This window comes from Amborella trichopoda, chromosome 1 (genome assembly GCF_054954075.1).
Source record: "Amborella trichopoda isolate Santa Cruz 75 chromosome 1, AtrichopodaSantaCruz75HAP2 v2.0, whole genome shotgun sequence".
NCBI classification, from domain to species: domain Eukaryota; kingdom Viridiplantae; phylum Streptophyta; class Magnoliopsida; order Amborellales; family Amborellaceae; genus Amborella; species Amborella trichopoda.
In genome coordinates this window covers 50,844,844-50,865,044 of record NC_142336.1, presented here as the reverse complement: position 1 = coordinate 50,865,044, position 20,201 = coordinate 50,844,844, and the positions used below count along the sequence as shown (strand labels likewise).

At 36.1% G+C, this 20,201-nt stretch overlaps 2 protein-coding genes across 13 annotated transcripts in view; one reads left to right on the top strand and one right to left on the bottom strand.

Moving 5' to 3' along the window:
• The window catches only part of LOC18448936 (ARM repeat superfamily protein), a 33,807-nt gene extending 22,361 nt beyond the window's left edge, over positions 1 to 11,446 (top strand). For 9 of the 12 annotated variants that reach the window (XM_088871030.1, XM_088871032.1, XM_088871040.1 and 6 more), the window contains 7 exons: positions 2,825 to 2,932; positions 5,051 to 5,148; positions 5,579 to 5,716; positions 6,783 to 6,830; positions 7,977 to 8,091; positions 8,776 to 8,873; positions 11,231 to 11,446. In XM_088871030.1, the coding sequence (XP_088727156.1) occupies positions 2,825 to 2,932; positions 5,051 to 5,148; positions 5,579 to 5,716; positions 6,783 to 6,830; positions 7,977 to 8,091; positions 8,776 to 8,873; positions 11,231 to 11,317 (692 nt within the window). In that variant the 3' untranslated portion in view covers positions 11,318 to 11,446. Of the gene's footprint in view, positions 1 to 2,824; positions 2,947 to 5,050; positions 5,149 to 5,578; positions 5,717 to 6,782; positions 6,831 to 7,976; positions 8,092 to 8,775; positions 8,874 to 11,230 lie in introns of all 12 variants that reach the window. The other 3 variants (XM_020676406.2, XM_088871043.1, XR_016058746.1) reach the window with 2 other exon arrangements.
• Positions 11,447 to 13,836: 2,390 nt separating this feature from the next.
• PRPS20 (chloroplast 30S ribosomal protein S20) lies at positions 13,837 to 18,385 on the bottom strand. Its single transcript, XM_006858989.4, has 3 exons — positions 18,131 to 18,385; positions 17,217 to 17,383; positions 13,837 to 14,190 (listed from the first exon to the last, which is right to left on the bottom strand). Exons 1-3 carry the CDS (start codon positions 18,264 to 18,266, stop codon positions 13,963 to 13,965), a joined length of 531 nt encoding a protein of 176 aa, XP_006859051.3. The 5' UTR covers positions 18,267 to 18,385; the 3' UTR covers positions 13,837 to 13,962.
• Positions 18,386 to 20,201: the final 1,816 nt, after the last annotated feature.

Sequence of the window (20,201 nt, the reverse complement as noted above, 5' to 3'; positions counted from 1 at the left end):
TTGTAACTCCTGGCTGCTCCGATCCCCTAATTTCTGCGAACTTGCTCATCATGGCCAAGACATCGGTATGGTTGTATATCAAAACTGTGATGACCCTTATTTTCTTTAGTATCCCCTCCACCATTTTCATCTTGCTAATTTGCCTCAATGCTAATTTGCCACAAGCATAAGGTCAATGCAATGCGCTGCACATATTTGCCAGAAAATGTGCTACTCTTAACTTCCTACATTCTAGCAGCTGCCAGATTGGCCTTGGCCTTGGCCTTGTCAGTATCTACCAAGACCATATGTGCCTCCCCCACCTCAACATACTAAGTTAATAACTTAAAAAATGAACTTCGCATCATGAATTTTATTAGATGCACCAATGGACAACCCATAGGAGAATTTGCCATTATGTTCGTTATGCTTCTCTCCTCTTATTTTTCCATGTATGAGTCACATAGTGATTCCACTCTTCCCTCGTGTATCACTGTGGGTCTATAGGTAGTCATTTGTGAGTTCCACCTCTTTTCTCATTAACGGTTCCTTGAGCTCATAAGGTATAGGGGCCTTATACTGCCGTACTGCTTCCAAAATAGCTTGGAAAGCAGCATTGTTATGACAAGCCTGCTTGATAAAACCATTGAGATACAATCTGAGACACCCGACTCTACCTTCTTTCATTATGTGCTTCTCTATATAGTTCTCTGCTATGTTTCTTGAACCCCGTCCTCAAGATCATGGGTTGATTTAAGAATCCAAAGGCCTCTTATGCCCAGACCCCTTTTGCTTGGTACTAGAACCTCCTTCCTTGGCATATACATCGTCTTCTTCTTCTACTACAAAAACGTCCATAGATCTTATGGTATCATCATATTTTTTTCCTTGCATCTTTTTTTTTCTTTTGGCCTGCCTGTAAATGCTCCAAAATTTCTCTCCTAACATTAGCAATACCTGAGTGCATGGGGCTACATCCCCTCTAATGCTGTCCAAATGTTTTTTCACTCAATTGATGCAGGAATTATAGGGCTTCTTACGAATTTGCACTCCACCCTATTCTTGTCATTTAGATTGCAACATGATCCATACTTTCAACCTGGATCGACTTGTGTATTTGGACCTAATGTAGACATTGTCATGGACCCCACAGTGCCTCCTACTTAATAGCACCACCCAAACCCCAAAAAATGCATCAAACATAAGTTTTGAATGAAGTAGCCGTATTGTAGTTTGGGACTCTAGGGATGCAAGAAAAATAATGAAAGTATTGAATAAAATAACCTGATTTTAACCCAGTTTTAGAAAGTGGTCGAGATACTCAAATTCAAGTATTGAATGAAGTAATCAAGCTAGAAAAATTCTTAATAATATACAAAATGAAAAACTAGGTAATTTCACAAAACAAAAACTCAGTTATCCGAGATTTGATAAAAGTCACTAAACATAACCGAATAACAAGAAGAAACATTTGTTGATTTACAAAACTAAATTGTAAAGTATTGATGCAAGTGAAACAACTCGACTATATACTATTTAATAATTAACATAAATCAAGATGAAACAATCAAACTTCAATAAAAAATCAATAAAGTAACCCAAAGCAGAAAAATATTTAATAATTTAAAAATTATTATTATAAAAAATCACAAAACAAAAATGCAACTACCCAAATATATTATAAAATCGTAAATGCCACATAAAATATTAATAAAATACCAAATACTATAAAGGGGCAATAAAGTTAAAAAAAAAAAAAAACACTTTATTTCCTCTTTTCAGTTAATGAACAATTTAAGAGCTCATAAACTAGAAAAAAATGATATGGTTTGAGATTTTATTTAAATATTGGAGTACACCAACCTTTCAAAACCCAATCTATCTTGGATTTGAATTAGTGACCTTTGGTTGCTGAAAAATGTTTTTTGCAACCATTTCAAGCACAAAAAAGTATCGAATTGATTACTTTACAATTTCTTGCAAAATCAAAAAGTTTGAAAAAAATTTCAATTTTGACAAAAATCTGACCTATTTTTTGTTTTGTTTTTTTCTATGTACTCACTCTCAAAATGAATCAGTGGTTTTGGTGGGGGAGGGTGGAATATCTTCCAAATCCCCACCCTTCCCTCCCTCTATTTTCTTGTTTACAGGGAAATTACCTTTTTGTTCTTGGCCATGGGGCATCAAGGCGGTTCCTAGGTGCAGGCAGGCAGTTTTGGGGAACTTTGGATTTGGGGCATCAAGGCGATTCCTAGGTGCAGGCAGGCAGTTTTGGGGAACTTTGGAATGTTCCCCAAATCCCCTCTCCCCCCCCCCCCCCTTTTCTTGGGGGAAAATTACCTTTTTTGTCCTTGGCCAAGGATTTCTCAACCATTAGCGTAGGGGCATCAAGGGCTGCCTAGGTGCAGGCTAGGCATTGCTCGGGTGCCTAGGCATCCATCTTGGACAACGTGATGCGGGGGGCTTCCCCAGCTGCTGGTCAGGAGGCCGATTGTTACCAACATGCCTTTTTAGTGAGCTCTACATTTGGAGACCTAGCATCTGAGTGCATGACTTGAAAGTGAATGATGATGGATGTTTCATGTTTTTATCTCACTCAAATACAGTAGGATGTGAAAGAATAGATTAGTTGGCAGGGCAGATGGGTCTAGTTTTGCTAGGGAAGGTTCATTCTGTGTAGATGTGCCCCACTTATTTGGTTCTCAGTTTTGCTTTGGATGTGAAGAAATAGATGACTATAGCATAGACACTTCCACATCTCTATAAATCCATAGGATGAGATTTTTGTGTGAGATTGGTTAGCTTGTAAAGTATTCCTCTTGCTATGTAAATGTTGAATTTTCAGGCATTAATACTGCTGTCTTGGCAATTGATGGACGATTGGAATGTTTGAAGAGTGAAGACACAGATGAATGTGAGAGTGCACTTGATGCTCTTGGACAAATAGGATCCTGTACGTATGCAATGGTACCTCTATTAATCTGAAGGTTTTTTGCTTTCACTGCTGCATGAATTCAGATGCACTTGTTGGTTTTGCTATTGGTTGTCCTTTCTGTAATACGTTATGTAATTTTCAATTCACTAGTAAGATGAGAGTTGGATGATAATTAATTATGAATTTCATGAATTTGAATATTTGCGAACCCCAAATAGTAGGGACTGGTGATTGTGCAGATTCTAAGTCCGAATCGGCAATTTTATTGTATGTGTAAATAGTAATTAATAACAAGACAATTACCCTTAAATGGCTTTGTTGTCCATCGCTTGTGGTACTTTGCGGAAGTGAGGGTTTGAATCTCCCCAGCAGTGCTCTTTTTTTAAAGAGCTATAGTTTAATTTTTATCAGTACATGAAACACAATATGTCACAATAAGACAGGTAAGGTTGACTGGCTTAGTTGGCTATTGTATGCAGCTTTCTTGTGAAAGATCCGGGTTCTTACGCCCCAGTGGTGCTTTTTTCTTTGAAGAGATCCTTTTTAAGGGCCGTTTTGATATGTATGTATGTATGGGTTTCTATGAATCCCCCGCCTCATTTTGTAGATGTGCATCCCCTCTCTAAAGCCCTTCTTAACCACAGATTTTGGATCCATATTTTTAAGATATTTATAATCCAGGTCATGGTGATCAGTGTTTCAAAAAGTGGATCGCCCAACGCTTGGGCGGCCGCCTAGGCGGTTCTGGGGACGTGGGCGCATCGCCCAGGCCTAGGCGCCCAAAAACGCAGATATCCCTGGGCACGCGCCCAGGGGCGGAAATGCCTCTTGTTGAGGGTATTTTTGGGTCATTTTTTTAATACTAAAGATGCAAAATTGTAGGTTTTAGGTTCATTTGAAACCTAAAACCCATTAGAGCCTATTTTAGAGAAAGAAAAACTAAAAATAAATAAATTTTCTACTGGGTTGCCCAGTTTCTTGGCGCCCACCTAGGCGCTGGGCGGCCTAGATCCCCCCGACCGCCTAGGTGCTGCCTAAAGCTTTTTGAAACACTGATGGTGATCTTGAATATATTATAAATAAATAAAATTCTAAAGTTTTAAAATATTTTTTAAAAAATCTTTTTGCACTATCTATTTGGGTGCCCTTTTGCTAACATCCGTCGTAAAGATGGATGTCAAATGTTCATGGGGGGCATGCGTCCCCCAACTCACAAAACACTTTCTCCAGAGGCACGCACACACATGCATGAACACACACACACACACACACAGGGAGGGAGGGAGGGAGGGGGAAATTCGACGATGCGCTTAAGAAGTGCAATGTCTAGCCAACATAGCCATTCAGCCTGTTTTGATGCATTGTCTACATTACATTTATAAATTATAAATTGTAAACGTTCATTTTAATTTCTTCCCCCCACGCCACCCCCACCCCCACCCCCACCCCCACCCCATCCCGCCTCACTCCTCCCCCTGGATCGTGGACTTGGATTGCTGCCTTGTTGGTTCAAAAGACTATTCGGCTGATTCGGATTGGATCGGTGAATGAGCAATCGACCCCACTGATCTGTTTTTCAATACCCTAGTTTAAGATCTCCCTAGTGTGGCATCTGCTGTTTTCAAATTTTATATGCTTGCTAGATCAATTTCTTGAGTCCCTTTGGTAATAATCAGATTAAAGGGTTTAAACCTCTTAACAAGTATCTTCCTTCCCATTGAATCTCAACAATGGATGGCTACTTTTCCCTATCATTTTTCAATGAAAGGTCTCACCCTTAACATACTCTCTTTTTTTTTTCAAAAAAATTTCCCCATTTGCAGTCCTGCTATTTATTTGATAGAATTAAGGGCAGCCAACTGTGTTTTTGTCTTTGTACAACTGAAATATAATCTGCATCATCGTGGTTACCTTCATTTGTCTGTAGCTTCTGGATTTTGTGAAGTTTTTATTGGACAATCAGATGGCTGCATGTTTTTCGTCATTTCCATTCATTTACAGTGGTTTTGTGATGATTGTCTATTTTACGCGTTAGATTGCATGTCAGTGGATGACAACTGCAGTGTTGAAATTGAGACACTGAAAATTTTGTGATGCTTGATGAATATATGTTATTTGTCTTCTGCTGTTTTGTAGCAATTCGAGGAGCTGAGTTGCTATTTTCCAGTTCACCGCCAGTTGCTAGACATGCAGTAGAGGCTGCTTTTTGTAGGCAAGGACCTGGTAAACAATTGGTAAGAAAGTCACGTACTCCAAGAGTTGGTTCACGGTTCTAATTCCAAATGAGTTCCTCATGAGTCCATTACCTCTGATAATCCAATGGCTATGCCTGACCTTTCTAGACTACTGTACCTGTGCATTGTTGATTAAGCTATGTGCATATTCGACCTTACAGTATTAGCTGGCTGGGATCAATTAACTATGAGTTCCAGTTTTAAAATATATTGAAATTTGCAGTACTGCATATCAGGATTATTATGGGAAACATCACTTAGGAAAGACTTTGATGTTTTTCTTGTGATGATGAGCATTACTATTGCGCCAATTACCATGATGGCTGCTTCTATTAAAAATTGCCCTTCCTAAAGTCATTAAATTTGAATGCAATGAGGACCTTATGTATCTGTCTGCTGTCTATTTCATACTGTGTTTGTTGTCAAGCAGGCTGGTCTACATGCACTTGCAAACATTTGTGGAGCAACTAGGTCGGAAGATGGCAAAATGCTTAACTATCATTCAGAGGAGTGCCTTCGGCAGTTGATCTATGAAACAGCTGCCAAAACTACAAAGATAACACCATCAGTGGGTTTCAATTCCTACTTTTTGTTAACATTCTCAAAAAAAAAAAAATCCTATTTTTTGTCGGGTTTGTTTCTGTTCCTTTATTCCATTTAGTATTTTCTCTGAAGTAGAGCTTATGTAACAAAATACAAATGACACAATTATAGCTTTTATGAATTAAAAGAAGTTCAGTGGTGTTCTATTGGTGGGTGGGTAGACTGGCTGGTATGTGGTGCTTAATTTTGTCAGCAAATTACAACTGATACTTTCACTTGAAAGGATGTTTCAGACTGAAAGTATGTTTACTTCTAGAAAATCTGGACTATTCATAAAGAAATGAATATGGTCTATAATAATAAAACAAACCTGACATTCAGCGGCTCCTATTGGCTGAAGAGGACTTCCTGGTACAAGAAACTTTGTGTGTCATGTGTGTGTGCATGTATGAATGAGTGAACAAATTATTTTTTTTTGGGGTGGGAGGAAGGGAGGGAGGCATTTGTGTGTGTGTGTGTGCACATGTGCTTGTGTTTGTGTGTGTGCACATGTGCTTGCGTTTGTGTGTGTGCACATGTGCTTGTGTGCATGCATTCTTGCGTTTGTGTGTGTGTGGGGGTGGTTGGTGGGTTCGGGGAGGGAGGGAGCGAGGCATTCATCAATATAATAGTAAGGTTCTAATAAGAAGTGTCCATTCTTTGCACCTTCCAATTAAGATAATAACCTATTTTAAACTATTGAAAAGGAAAAATATAGGTATTCAGATTTTGTGTCTGTTTGAGGATGAAGATTTTTTCTGAGATCACCGAAATTTACTTGATAGTTTGGTAATTGACTGCAGCTAGTGTAAATCATACAGGAGGGCCATCATCTGATTTGAATGCTTTTTTTAGCTCTTTTTCTGCCAAAGTATTCATTACATGAATTTGCATGTTCTTCACATGTAATGTGTGTTGAACACTTACATGAGCACACATGGATGCGTAGAGGGATCTGTTTGTGTTTCATTGATGCTCAATTTATCTTTTGGCTTGTGTGATGGAATCTAAATTCTTCTATAATTTTTTACTTACAGTCAAATATTTTGTAGGGTCTTGTCCTATCAATTTTGCAACAGGATGCAGAGGTTCGTTTGGCGGTAATAACCTAGTATAAACCCTCAAACTTCGCTGCTGACAAGTCCCGATTTTGCTCAAACTTCTATCTTCTTTTTTTGGCTTTGCTAGTATGCTATTTAAATTTCTGTACCATGCTTGCATCACAACCTACAATGTATAAATAACAACTCTGAAACTTATTATCTATGAATTCTTAAGTTTTTGGTATTTGTTCTTGTCTGACTGCTGGTTTATAATTCTTTTTATCAATGAGTAAATCCTTTCAAACCGCACAAATTGGTGAACATAAATATTTTTTTTATTTATAAATAGGCATGACTTGGGAATTTTTGAACAATTAGAGAATTACAGGATAAACTTTGTGATACACAATGGTAATGCATTGGAGAAAAGATTAAATTTGAATGAATCTCACAGGCAATGCATGGAAAACTTGGTGGACTGAGGAATGAAGGAAAGAAATAGGGAAAGCAGGGAAAACTTGTGGAATGCATTGTTGGTGGGAAAAAATAGGGAAATAGGGGAAATGTGTTGAAAAATAGATGACATGCTTCAAAACTTGGGGAAATGAGATCATACTAGCTTCTGAAGAAAGTTTCCCAAAATATGAATACTCCACAAGACTTTCCTTGGAACTTTTATTAGAACAAAAATGAAATAGCAAACCGAATGAAAACACTATCATCCGCCCTTGGATGGACATCTACATGGGTCTGCTCTCCCCCATTTTGGGGCCTTAAGGCTATTTGTTTTGCCCCAAATTTCAGGGGATTCTTCATCAGGCCAAGTGGATGTGTGTAACAACTTTAGGGTTAAACAAATGCCCCTAAGGAAATGTCCTTAAGGCCCCCAGAATGGGGAAGGGAGGATCATCATCATCATCAGAATCAGAGCCTTTTCCCCACTATTTGGTCGGCTAGACAAATCCAGAGCTGTCATTCTACTTATCAAGGGTCATTCCTTCAGTGGGGCCATAAGTCCCCATGTCCTTTCTCACTACCAAATATTTTTCCTAAAATTGAATTATTATGCATTTGTGACTTCATAGTTTCTTTTACCCCAAAATTAACTCCTCATTTTCTTGATATTGAACCTCCCATACCATGGCTGTTCTCTTTCTCATGGTTTTTTCCTTCTATTTGTGCTGTCTTAATTGTGTGTTGCAGGCATATAGACTGATTGGTGGACTGGTGGCTAGAAAATGGTGCTTGTTGGAGGTCTGCTCAAGGGAAGAGACAGTCAATCTCGTCACTGATGCGCATGCTGAAACCACCAAAAGTGGTGAACTTTTAGGATCAATTTTTTCTTAAAAAAATTGTTTTCTTGTTAGTGCTTCTAATATATAATGTAGCAGTAAAGATAATATCATGATTTATTGCTATGATATTTATGTAACGTCCAAGTTATGATTTACAATACTGGTTAAAACTCTTCATATCCCATGAAATGACCTCCATAATTATTTAAATAGCTTGTGAAGTTGAGAAATCATTCAAAGTTGTGGGCTATGATCATGTAGCCTAATATTGCTGACACCTATGTTTCACCCCGATGAATGGAACTGCTCATGGAACAGCAGGCCCAGTCTAGTACTGCAGGAGGAGTTTGGTGAACTCACTGTCATTATCCATTGTGTCCCTGAGTAATTAAGGAAATTGCCTTAACGGAATGCTCGCAAAGAATGTCCTTAGGAACCTAGGTTCTAAAATAAGCTTTTGGTGGGAGGCTGTTGGATATATTACTCCATGTTAAGTAATTAAACTGCTGAAATCAATACTTAAACACAGAGAACTTATGCTGCTCTGTGGAAGCCAGTCACAGGTTTCTTAGCCGCAGTTATCTTGGTCATCTCTTTGGAAATGGAAGTATCTTATACTTATCTGCAAAAAATGGTGATTGACTAGTTAGTCTTGTGTAGATTCCTTTCTTTCAATTCATTTCTCCTATGGATTGAACTAATTGCAGGTATGGAAGCTCGACATTCATGCTGTGTAGCAATTGGCTTTGCTTTGGCAAATTCAGATAATCAGAAGATTCAAAGCAATACAGCTCTGATAACGAAGGTATGGCTCTTGTTGACCTCTAGTTTATAGGTCAAAACCCCAGGCTGAACTAGCAAAGCAAGCCATACTGATTTTTAAGCTAATCGTTTCTTGAAAGGTCAATACATAGACAAAGAAAGAGCACTGTTCAGTCGGAGTGCTGTCCTTCCTTAACACGGGCCACAAATACACCATGCCCATGTTGGACCCATGGAGATGGTGCATTTGTAGGGGTGGCACCGACCTGATTAACCCCCATGGAGGAATTACGAAACATATGTAGCTACCTATATGCTACAGTATAATCATGAAGAACCCAATTATTTCAAAGTTCAAGTAGTGTCTCTTAATAATTCAAAATGAACTGACTTAAAGAAAGAGTTTAAAACTAACAGTTAACGTTGTATGATTGCTCCTTTAGCATTCAAATTGCCATACACTTTCACGTGAACATCTATAAATACTCCTTGCAAGACAACTTGACGAAGGTACTCGGACTTTGGCCGAGTCCAAGCAACTCACTCGAGTCGTGTGCAATTTTTAAAAAATAAAAGAGAAATAAAGAAATTATAGTTATATACATTACCAAACATAAACAAAAACATTGGAGTTGCACGAAGGTTAGACCTCCCGAGCTCTTTGATGTGAGATTTGAGATTAGTTACCAAAAACCCATTTAGGTGCTGTTTGTAATAGAATGGCCACACTTAATATTTATATAATGTGCACCCTACTCACCCTTGCCCTATGGGAGCCTGAGTAACTCGCCCGAGTCCGAGTTGAACACTGCTCCTTGCTTTGTATATCATCACGAAGTGACTAATGTAAATTTACGGAGGCTGAATATGTGCTTCTTGCCTCATTTACATTCATCTCCCTCCCCTTAGTTATATGACTAATCTCTCTATCTCTCAAGGTTTCTGTGGTAGAAAACTACGTAACACCTTGGGCAGAAGACCTATTCAGGAGTTTTTTTTTTAAGGAAAATTTAACAAAATACTTGTGAGGTGTATTATTAACATTTTACACATGTAATTATTCGAGATCATAATCATTCGTATTTTGATGGGTATTTTGAAATTAAATTAAGCAAAATGGGTAAAATATTAAATTGTTGATCTGTCGTAGGCATTTTGATAAATTGCCTTTTTTTTAATCGGAAATCTTGAGAACCCCATAAGAATCACTAGATGGGATTTGGTCAGGAGGTGAAATTTTGTTCAAGCAGAGGGCTCTAAAAGGGTAAGGAGAAGGCCCAAAAGAACATGGATAGATGATAGAGAAGAATGGAGGAATAGGATTCATGTAGCTGATTTCAAATAATTTGGATAAGACTTGGATGATGATTATAATATAAGAATCACAAGATGATTATTTTTAAAAGAAAAAAAATTGATTTTGAGTTTAACGTGGGTCTCTATTCAATGTTGAGATATTATTTTTTTCACGTTATTGAGGTTAATCTATGAGTTCAAGAAGTTATATTGGCAAAATTTAGGGCCCTAAAGATACTCATTGATTAGGTTTTACCCGAGGGAGTAAATAAACAAAATGCTCGGAGGAGGATGAAATTTGTATCTGGATATGCTTTCAAATTTTATCTGAATATGCTTTCATTTGCACCCTAAACTTTCTTGGAAGGTCATTCTGAAGTGCAAATTTTCTTGGATGATGATGATGATATATACTGAGAGAGAGAGAGAGAGAGAGAGAGAGAGAGAGAGAGAGAGAGAGAGAGATGCTTTTGTATGCATACCTGATAGCCTAAACTTTCTTGGAAAGCCATTTTCGAGTGCAAATTTTGTGGTCTCTCTCTTAGTACCTCAAATGCCCCAACTTTCTATAGAATGCTATGATGCCGATCTTCAAAATGCCAAGGAAAAGAATTCAAGTTTTTCCTTAGTTGAATCGTATCAAACTTCTTTGTGGCTTAAAATCTTTCAAAATTTGTAAAATGCATTTGTGTTGATCTGAGTCGAGCTGTGTCCTATTTGGTCTGTCAGTGGTTGGGGCAACGATCCATAGTTCTCCAATTTTTGCATTTGTTGGTTGGCATGTTTTTGAAGATTATGATTTAGCTGTGTAACGTCGCATGTGATATAAGGGATTCTATACTATGAGAACATTTATTTTTTGTTATAAGGAGTCTCTCTCATTTTTAGCCATTGAATGTGAAACCCAATAGATAGAATAGATAGAAGTATGACACAACATTCGAGAAATTCCATTTTGGACTTTGTACCTAAATAATAACATCTTCAACCATCCTATTTGAAATCTTTGAAATCTAATGTTCAGATGATTGTGACTTTGTATCAAAAGTAAATGGTCTCATTGTAAACATTTTAAAAATATAATGCATACTATTATTTCCACAGGTGCAAGAAGCGATACGAAGAGGCCCATATCTTACCCAACAACGTGTTGAAGCTCAACCAGTTGTTATGACAGCTGAGAGATTTTGATCACAAATAACTCAATCCAATGATTTCAACTGTGTATCATTTATAGAGAAGTAAGCTTCTTTTAGTATTGTACGTTTGTCAATGGATAGACTTTCAGGTTGTAATCAATAATGCAGACTGTTTAGTCTCTTCTTGTGGCTTGCTTTTTTGTTTACGAAATTTATAATAAGTTATAGGCACTACCTGCAAAGAGAGAAGATGTGTATAGGTTATTGATTAGATTTATATCAAATTATCAATTAGTTAAGGATAAAGCTACCAGTTGGATCTAGAGAGCATAATGGAATACTTTTGATTAATCGCTTTGATTTGAAAAGATCTATTAGAGAGAGAAAATAGCAGACTACTTTATGGTTTGGATACAGTTTCTATACGCCCAGGCTTTAGGAAAAAGTAAAGCTTCACCTCGAATCTTCATTTAGAAAGCACTTTAGGCATTGGAAATCTTCATGATTCTAAAATCAATTTTCAAATGCCGAATATGAAATTTGAAGCTCAAAATGGTACTGATCTTGCATATATGTGAACCCTTTTTTTAGGGTGAAATGGATGGTCTAGGCAATGTTTTATGAACGAAAAATTATATAAGATTGCAAACTTAAACCATCCAATTAAGGTGCACCTCAAAAATCCGTTGTGATGTTGGAAAACCTATAATTGATCATCTCAACATCGAGATGTATAAATATGAAAAGAAATTTTTTTTTTGAGTCTGCGAAATAGTGTCTTGTAATACATCGTCTGGATGATCCATTTTGAAGATTTTTATGTGTTTATAGATCTATTTGATTTGTATTAATTTTAGAGTTTAAAATTTTATAATTAAAAAAGATTTTCAAGTAATTTTTTATATTAAAATTACATTTATAATAAATTTTAAAGGTGCGCTTTAGTTGGATTATTTAAGGTTGCAGCCTTATGCAAACCACACCCGTGTTTTATGATATATATTATTTTTAGGTCTTGGAATCTTAATTTCTTTTTACAACTATAACAGTTTGCCCGAGATAATTGTTTCCAAGGTTTTTTGCTAAAATTGCAATCATTTGTGAATTTTTATAAGATGCTCTACTTGTTTTGAACATTTTCCTTTTCAATTTGATGTAAAAAAGTTTATTAATAATAACAATTTGTGATGCTAATTGTAAATAAAGAATTTATGATCTAAATCATCAATCTTTTTTTGTCCTATTATGATGGGCTATGGCCAAAAAATCTCCTTCCTAGAGATAAACTAATTGATGACGTATTGCTTGGAAATACCCAGGTTTCCAGTTTCCTAGGATTAACCTAACAAATAAAATTGATTTCACGAAGTAACTTCGGACTTGTTAAGTAACAAGTATATTTTTCTCTGTCCACTCTTCATCAGGGTTTTTAAGGTGGTCAATCATATGGGAAAGGTTTTTATATTTATATAGTATAAAATCCTGCAATCACCATGTCATGCCTCTACATTATTTTAGTTTTAATTTTTTTCTACAGAACATTTTGATGTGGTGCCGTCTCCTCTTTTAAACTCGCACATGCAAAAAATATAAAAAATGTTTTTAATAAAATAAAAGAATCAAAATACCCTGAAACTTTCAATGGTATTTTAATTATTTTACTTTATTAGGATTATTTTTATATTTTTTTTAAATGCATTGAGATGATGGCATGTACCAAATATCATTTTCATATAATTTGTAAAAAAATTAAAATAAAATATTCTAAGATGTCAAATCCAGATAAAAAAAATTAATTGTTCATTTGATCTAAATTTGACTGGATGAAAGGTTAATCATATAACTTATATACCATAGGAAAAGTACATAAAGCTTTCCCTAAATCATATTTGTATTCACTCTCTCGTTTAAAGAGAACCCACATAATTCTCTGAATCCGTATTATCTGCGTATGTGTGCGCAACTACGGATCTGTAAATGGTACGGAATGGGATGAAAAATAAAATAAGGTTTACATTGATAGGAAAATATTTTAAGTTTATATTGTTAGGATAAAAAGTTTACTATAACCCTTAGGAAGAATTTTAGTGCGCGAAAGGGGACACCAGAGTGAGTGGAATGCTAGGGACATGGGACTTGAAACATGTCCCAAATTATTGAATATATTTATTTGTAGGCTTAAGATTGGTCTACAAAAGGAAAAAAAAAGAAAAGAAAGCAACCATTGGACCTTGGTGAGTGAGTTGGGCTACTCATGAATTTGCCTGCCAAGAGGGATTCAGGACGAGATGCACATCCCAAATTATTGGCCGACTCACCGCGCATATGGAGCCCCGACCCGTACACAAGAATGACTAGAATTCAAGTGAAAAGTTTTTTAAAGAACTTAGAAAATGGAACCTTTTGCTTCAAAGTTCGGATCGAAACACCGATTTCATAAATTGAGCCAATCACCCAACCAGTTTTCCTATTTTAAGAAGTTCACCGATTCTTGGCTCAAAATGCAAACCCCAGTGTCCCCTATTTCTCAAATGAGTAAGCAAAATCTCCTCTCCACTCCAAAACACCGCAAAAACAAAACACTTAAAAAAGCTCTCAATCAATTAAAAAGTGCTACAGACAAGAACCGGAGATAAAAAAGCGACTGACATCAATCTTAGTTTTAGTGAATTCTAAATGTACATACACTACAGTTTTTTAAGCATCAACAGGCTGGGGCGTGTACCAAGCATGATGGATTTCCACAGCTTTCTTTCTCCTCGCGAGCCTGGACTTGCGGTGGGCACCAGTGTTCCTGTGCAGGGTGCCTTTTTGAACTGCCTTATCAATGGCGGAATAGGCCTCAGCAATCAATTTCTCAACGGGGAGGATCTCGTCTGCCTGAGCTTCAGTCTTCTTTTTTAACTCATCGAGAGCATCAAAAACCTATTATAAAATAAATAAGAATTGAATTGAAATAAAAAAAATGAATTACGATTCTTGCTCAAGAAAATGAAAGGGTTCCATTAACCGTAGTTCTTTCCACTTGCATCATGCTTATAAAAAATTCTCTTTTTTTTTTAATATGTTAACTCTATATTAACTAAAAGAAGCACAAAGAAAATGAGGGTCTGGATACCCACACATGGGTTCCGCCCAAAAAATAGGCTACCCACAGACGGGTGCATATACAAGGAGCCTAGGGTGCCCTATACAAGTTCTCATTAGAAATTACAGCAATTGCCTCAAAAAGAAAGAGTCAAATTCAGAAACTGGTTTGTTCTTTAGAAACACTACAATTACTATTGTAAGGATCAAAAAACCTTTGTTCACACAAAGTTTGCGTAAAACCATATAAATATGATGTGATTTTCCTAGGTTACAAGGAAATATAGGGCAGAAATGACAACTACAAAGTTGAATACATATTAACAACTTCCCCTTTCAGAAACGAAGTGAGTAAAATCTTACACCTTTAAAGAATAACATGACTAAATTCCGGCCCTAGGATAACTCATGGACTCCAAAATCTGATGGACAAATTCTAAATTTCCAATTCTGCAAAGGGACAATGACAAAATCAAAGACATGAGAGAACAGTTTGACCTCTATGCATACTATTCATATATCATGATTGTAAGTTCTGAGGGCACTTTATCATTTACATCTCAAATCCAAACCAACAAGATCAATCGTTTGGAAACAACTCATTACCCAACACCCTAAAGAAGTTAAGGAAATAGAAGGTGGACGTGCCAAATAATTTATTTTTATTATTTTCCATACCACTTATCCGTTCAAAAATTAACCCTCCAATTTCGTATACCGAATAATTTTTTCTTTCTTATTTTCCAACTCGTCATAACTGAAGCCCCCCATAAACACAAGCCATTATCGTTTTCTAGCCTGCCATCACACTAGCCTAAGCTACAGAACCCACTTCATTCAAAAGAAGACCTTGTTAATCAAGATGTTATAAAGGATTCCATGCCAAAACCTGTCAATTTGGTGCACTCATTGAGTGCAAAGAGACATGCACACCCATAGCATCGTTCTTGATCATGATAAATGACCCACCCCAAAGAATTGTTTACAATAGGCTCAGGAGAATGGGATCTGTAATCACCATTTTTATTCACCGTTATAACAAAGACCTTAAGCAAAAAGGTCAGACTTGGCATGCGATGAGGGATTCACCCTAGGGATGTCAAATCTCTCCTACCTCCAAATTTGTAGATTAAATAATTGCTTCGACGGGCATTGATTGAACATGACCTAACTTTACTTATTTTTGGCATTGATTGAATATGGCCTAATTTTAGTTCTTTTTTTTTTTTTGTTTAGTATTGTTTTTTGGAAGTTTACCTACATAGCCTTATGATTTCAATTGGAATCATTCAAGGTTGATACAGCTCCCAAAAGAGAAAGATATGGGTGTTAGGATGGGGAATAGGAACACTGGGGATGTCAACCATACTTGACAAAGTGATTGAGCCCCACCACCCCAACAACAAATCCACAACTTAGGGTCTCCCTTCCATGTGGAGACTCAAGGATTAAGGTGTGGGATCTGATTTTAGAGTCTAAGTCTGTAATCAGTAAACTAGGAGGATAGAAAAGTAGTTATGTCCTTCAGGTGTCCCATTACCATCAGTGAAGCCGCATCACCAAACCTCCCTATTCCTGAACGTCACTCTTTAAGATTACTGAAGTGGTTAGTAATCATTTGATGGAGTTACTGCACAGGGCAGATCACAAGGAAATAGATTTCACCTAGCAATAAAAGAAGGGATGTTAGCACAAGGAGAATGGAGGCCTTGCCATTAAGAATATGACTATGGCATGCTTTACCAGCCAAATGGAAATTGAAATTAAGTAGCATTTCGTATATACATCATGATTGGAAGTCAAGTTTGGGATGGAAATAGAGAAGGCATAATTTCTATATTATTGGATCCCAATCCAAACATTGGTCCAATGCAAATATGGTTAGCAACAGGACATGTATGTTAGAACTTTTACTATTTATAATGTAGGCTAATTAGGGAATTTTTTTGCAAGAAAATAAGCTTACTTGTCAAGATCACTGTTTTTGGAGAATGGAAACTTCTTTTCAAACTCATGTACTAAGGATGGACCCATGATTCTAAAAACGTAAAAGATATTGCTGATAGACCAGCAAATGTAGAGTGTGAATAAGAATGGTTTGAAACCATAGGATTATATGCCACCATATTATCAACCTACCTTGGAATCGCTGAATGTCTTTCCTTTTACAAGGGAAATTAATACCCAAAAAACAAAATAAGGCAGGCCTCAGTCACTAGCCTCCAACAAAATGGCACATCCCATAAGAGAAAATAATCCAATATTTTAACCAGCAAATTTAAGGGTAATCAGTGTTTCCCTTCGAGTACCATCCTCCATTATTGCCTATAGCACAAAAGAAATAAATTCTTGGGATGGGAGCCTATGCAACTGCCTAAAAGATTTAAACAAGAACGAGGAAATATAACCTGAATTAAAAATATGTAATTCAGCACCCATACATATGATCACCATAGAACTGATAACCAAAATAAACTTTCAAGTGCTAGTCCAAATAAAGCCATGATATATAGCTTCACCTAAACACATCCAGAGCCCAAATAACGAGCTCCATGATTTCAAGTAAGGATTAAAAGCATCAAAGATTGAACATCAATCCACATTCCAGAAAACTTCCAATTTAAAAGTTTCTACCAAACAGTATTCCATGGGATATAATGAGTACGACGAAGCCCATCATAGGAGATACAAAATAACAGATCACAAATGTGAATCTACTCTAAGTTTACCACATGAACCCAATAAAAATTTCTCATTTGTGGATTTAAAACATCTTAAATTCAAAAAATTTCAAATGTTGCCATTCTTTAACAGTCTAATTAAGCCTACAAAATCATAAAATGGCAAAATAGAGATCAATATACCTTCTTCATCCGAGTCTTAATTTCAGACTTTCGAGACTTGTTACGTATGCGCCTCTTCTCAGCCTGGCGAGCTCTTTTTTCAGCCGAATCAGGTTTCTTTCCACTTGTGGCCTCACAAACAATAGACTTTCGAGGAGCCATCTTAATTGCCCCATATGTGTGACCCCCTAAATTCAAATTGGGAATTACATGAAAGTTTTTCTTTGTTAAAGTTGAGAGAATACAGTACTATGTACTCGGGAAAAGCCAAACAGATGAGAAGAAATAGAACACCTCTTCGGAAAAAGTATAACAGAAGTTTCGTGCTCATTTAAATCATGATAATTTTATTTTTGCCAAAATGAGGAATAAAGTTCATATAAGGTATCAACCCTATATTGTAGAAGTAAGGCACCCCTGAAAAAAATTCATTGGAAGATGTTGTAGAAAAATCCTCAAATGTATGGATATGAACGAAAAAAAAAAAGGAATTTCCAGTCCTAAAAACGACACATCTTGTAGCATGCCAAGATTTTAGTGCGTTTGTAGATTTGCACCATAATTAGATGTGAAACACATTTTTATGTCATCGTTAAAAATTTTGACACCAAGGTTTAGAGGTGTGCTTTACTTGGATTATTTAGAGCTGATACCTTATGCATACCGCACCCTTTAAATAATGATACATTCAGGTTCAAAAACCCTATTCATTTATTTTTTCGTGCCAATGAATTCATGAACGACATAAAAGAAGTACAAACACTTCACAACATTCATTAACATTGCCAAAAAAAACAAAAAGATTCATCTAGGCTACAGAAACACTAAATGGATATTTTGAGAGAGAGAGAGTAAAAACATGGGAAAAAGCTAAGAATGAAAGCAGAGAGCACATAAAAATCAGACCAAATATAGAAGGAAAATTCCAAGGTTACCTCGAATTATGCCGTTTTCACATATGTTCTTAGAGAAATTGAGGCTACAAAAAGAAAGAGTGGATGGGTTTGTGGTGGAAGAGGGTTTGGTATTGCAGAAAAGGGTAAAAACTGAAGATACTGAACAAATCGCCATTATCACTCTCTCTTTCAGCGTTGTAACAGAGACCAGACCGTGCCCTTCTTCAGGGTGCTTATCCGTTGGGTGGGAAAATTGTTAAGGGACAAGATGACTAAAAGGCCCCTGCTCGACTTTCTAAGGAGTATTTATATAAGGGTGCGATTTGTATAGAGCCTAGGCTCTAAACAATTAAATTAGAGCCTACCTTCAAATAGTGCGAGTGATGTAGTTTCACTACCGGAAATCTTTGTGATAGCCTTAAAATATATTTTTATATTGATTTATAAAGTTCAAAGCTTCAAAAATAGTGTTGACCGTTTAAAAATGTGTTACAAAATACATTATTTCTAAAACTTGAAATCTATTTTTTTTTCTCATGTCCATACATCTTAATGTTGAAATGATCAATTTGAAGATACTTGGGCACCAAAACAACCCTCTTCTAGTGAACTTTTTGAGGTAGGATCAAATTTGATGTTTGAAAACATGAATATGAAAAAAAAAATAGTCTTAGAAGTAATGTATCTTGCAAAACATTATCTAGACTGTCCATGTTCAAGATTTTCATATGCATTGATCTACTTGATTTTAACTATTTTTGGAGTTAAAATTTTATAATGGGTGTGATTTGTATAGAGTCGAGGCTCTAAACAATCAAATTTGAGCCCACCTTGAAAATTGATGGTAAAAAAATGCGATACAAGATGCACTATTTCCAAAACTTGACAATCATTTTTTTTCTCATATCCATGCATCTTGATGTCGAGATGATCAATTTGATATTATTTGGGTATCAAAACAACCTCATCTAGTGAAATTTTTGAGGTAGGCTCTAATTTGATTGTTCAGAGCCTAGGCTCTATATAAACTTTTCCCCTTTATAATTAGATGTAAAAATAGAGAATTTTTTATCCCAAAAGTACATGTTATGATAGAATGTGGAAGCTTAATTGGATTGTTTAAGGTTGCAACTTTATAGAAACCACACCCTATAATTAATGGTCCTAATAATATAAGGGAAAGAATGTATTTTGAGAAACTTACACGCATATCCTCGTAAAATCCAGATTTAAAAAAAGGGTGAGGTTTGTACAAGGTTTAAAGGAAAAAGTTTATATAAGGAAAAGGGCTTGAACAATCAAATTAAGTTGCCCCTTTTATATTCATTGTTTCGATGTTGAAAAAACTTCAATTAGATCATCACAAGCTCAACATTTATGTACATGAGAAAAAATAGATTTCAAGTCTTGGAAATAGAGCATCTTATAATATATTATTTAGACCGCCAATTTTTTTGAAAATAATCAATTCTTAAGTTGTTCCCAAATTTTCAAATTGAAAAATTCCTCCCCTAACCTTTTGTGCTTTCGCGAGAGTATAGTATATGTGCCCATATATGCTAGGATTTAAAAGAGTAACACATTTTCCTCCTCAACCGATCCATTTGTACAGCAAACCAGTGTTTCAAAACCCGATGATTTCTAATCCGGATTGTCAATCCGGATACAAAATCAATTGGGACTAAATCAGTTCCATAATGGTATGGCTGCTGGGCCAGTTCCCCTGAATCATCTTTTCCTCTTCTTCTTTTTTATTTTTGTTTGAAGCTTATCTAATGTTTTATGTGGTCCTCCAATTCCCACCCATGAACCTCTATTTTAATTTTTTTATTTATTTTATCTTAAGATTTTATTTTTAGATCACTTATCCAAACAATTCGAAAACCATCAAAATCGCCAATCCAGCCTATCCGAACTAGGATTGGGGTGGACGATCCGCCCCACATATCCGTTATTTTAAACATTGCAACAACTTAAACTTCGAAAGATTTGCCTCGTCTCAAAATTTTGGGAAGCACTTTAGATTCGCCATAGGAATAATTAAAAAAAGCATAAATTATTTAATTCATGAACAATGAATCTCGTCCATTCAAAAAAATGGATGTTTGTC

Coding starts and splice junctions, on each gene's coding strand:
- PRPS20 (XM_006858989.4), bottom strand. CDS start 18,266: ATGGCGATTTGTTCAGTATCTTCAGTTTTTACCCTTTTCTGCAATACC. Junction 17,384..18,130: donor TGAAAACGGCATAATTCGAG/GTAACCTTGGAA, acceptor ATTTGAATTTAG/GGGGTCACACATATGGGGCA. Junction 14,191..17,216: donor TTAAGACTCGGATGAAGAAG/GTATATTGATCT, acceptor ATTTTATAATAG/GTTTTTGATGCTCTCGATGA.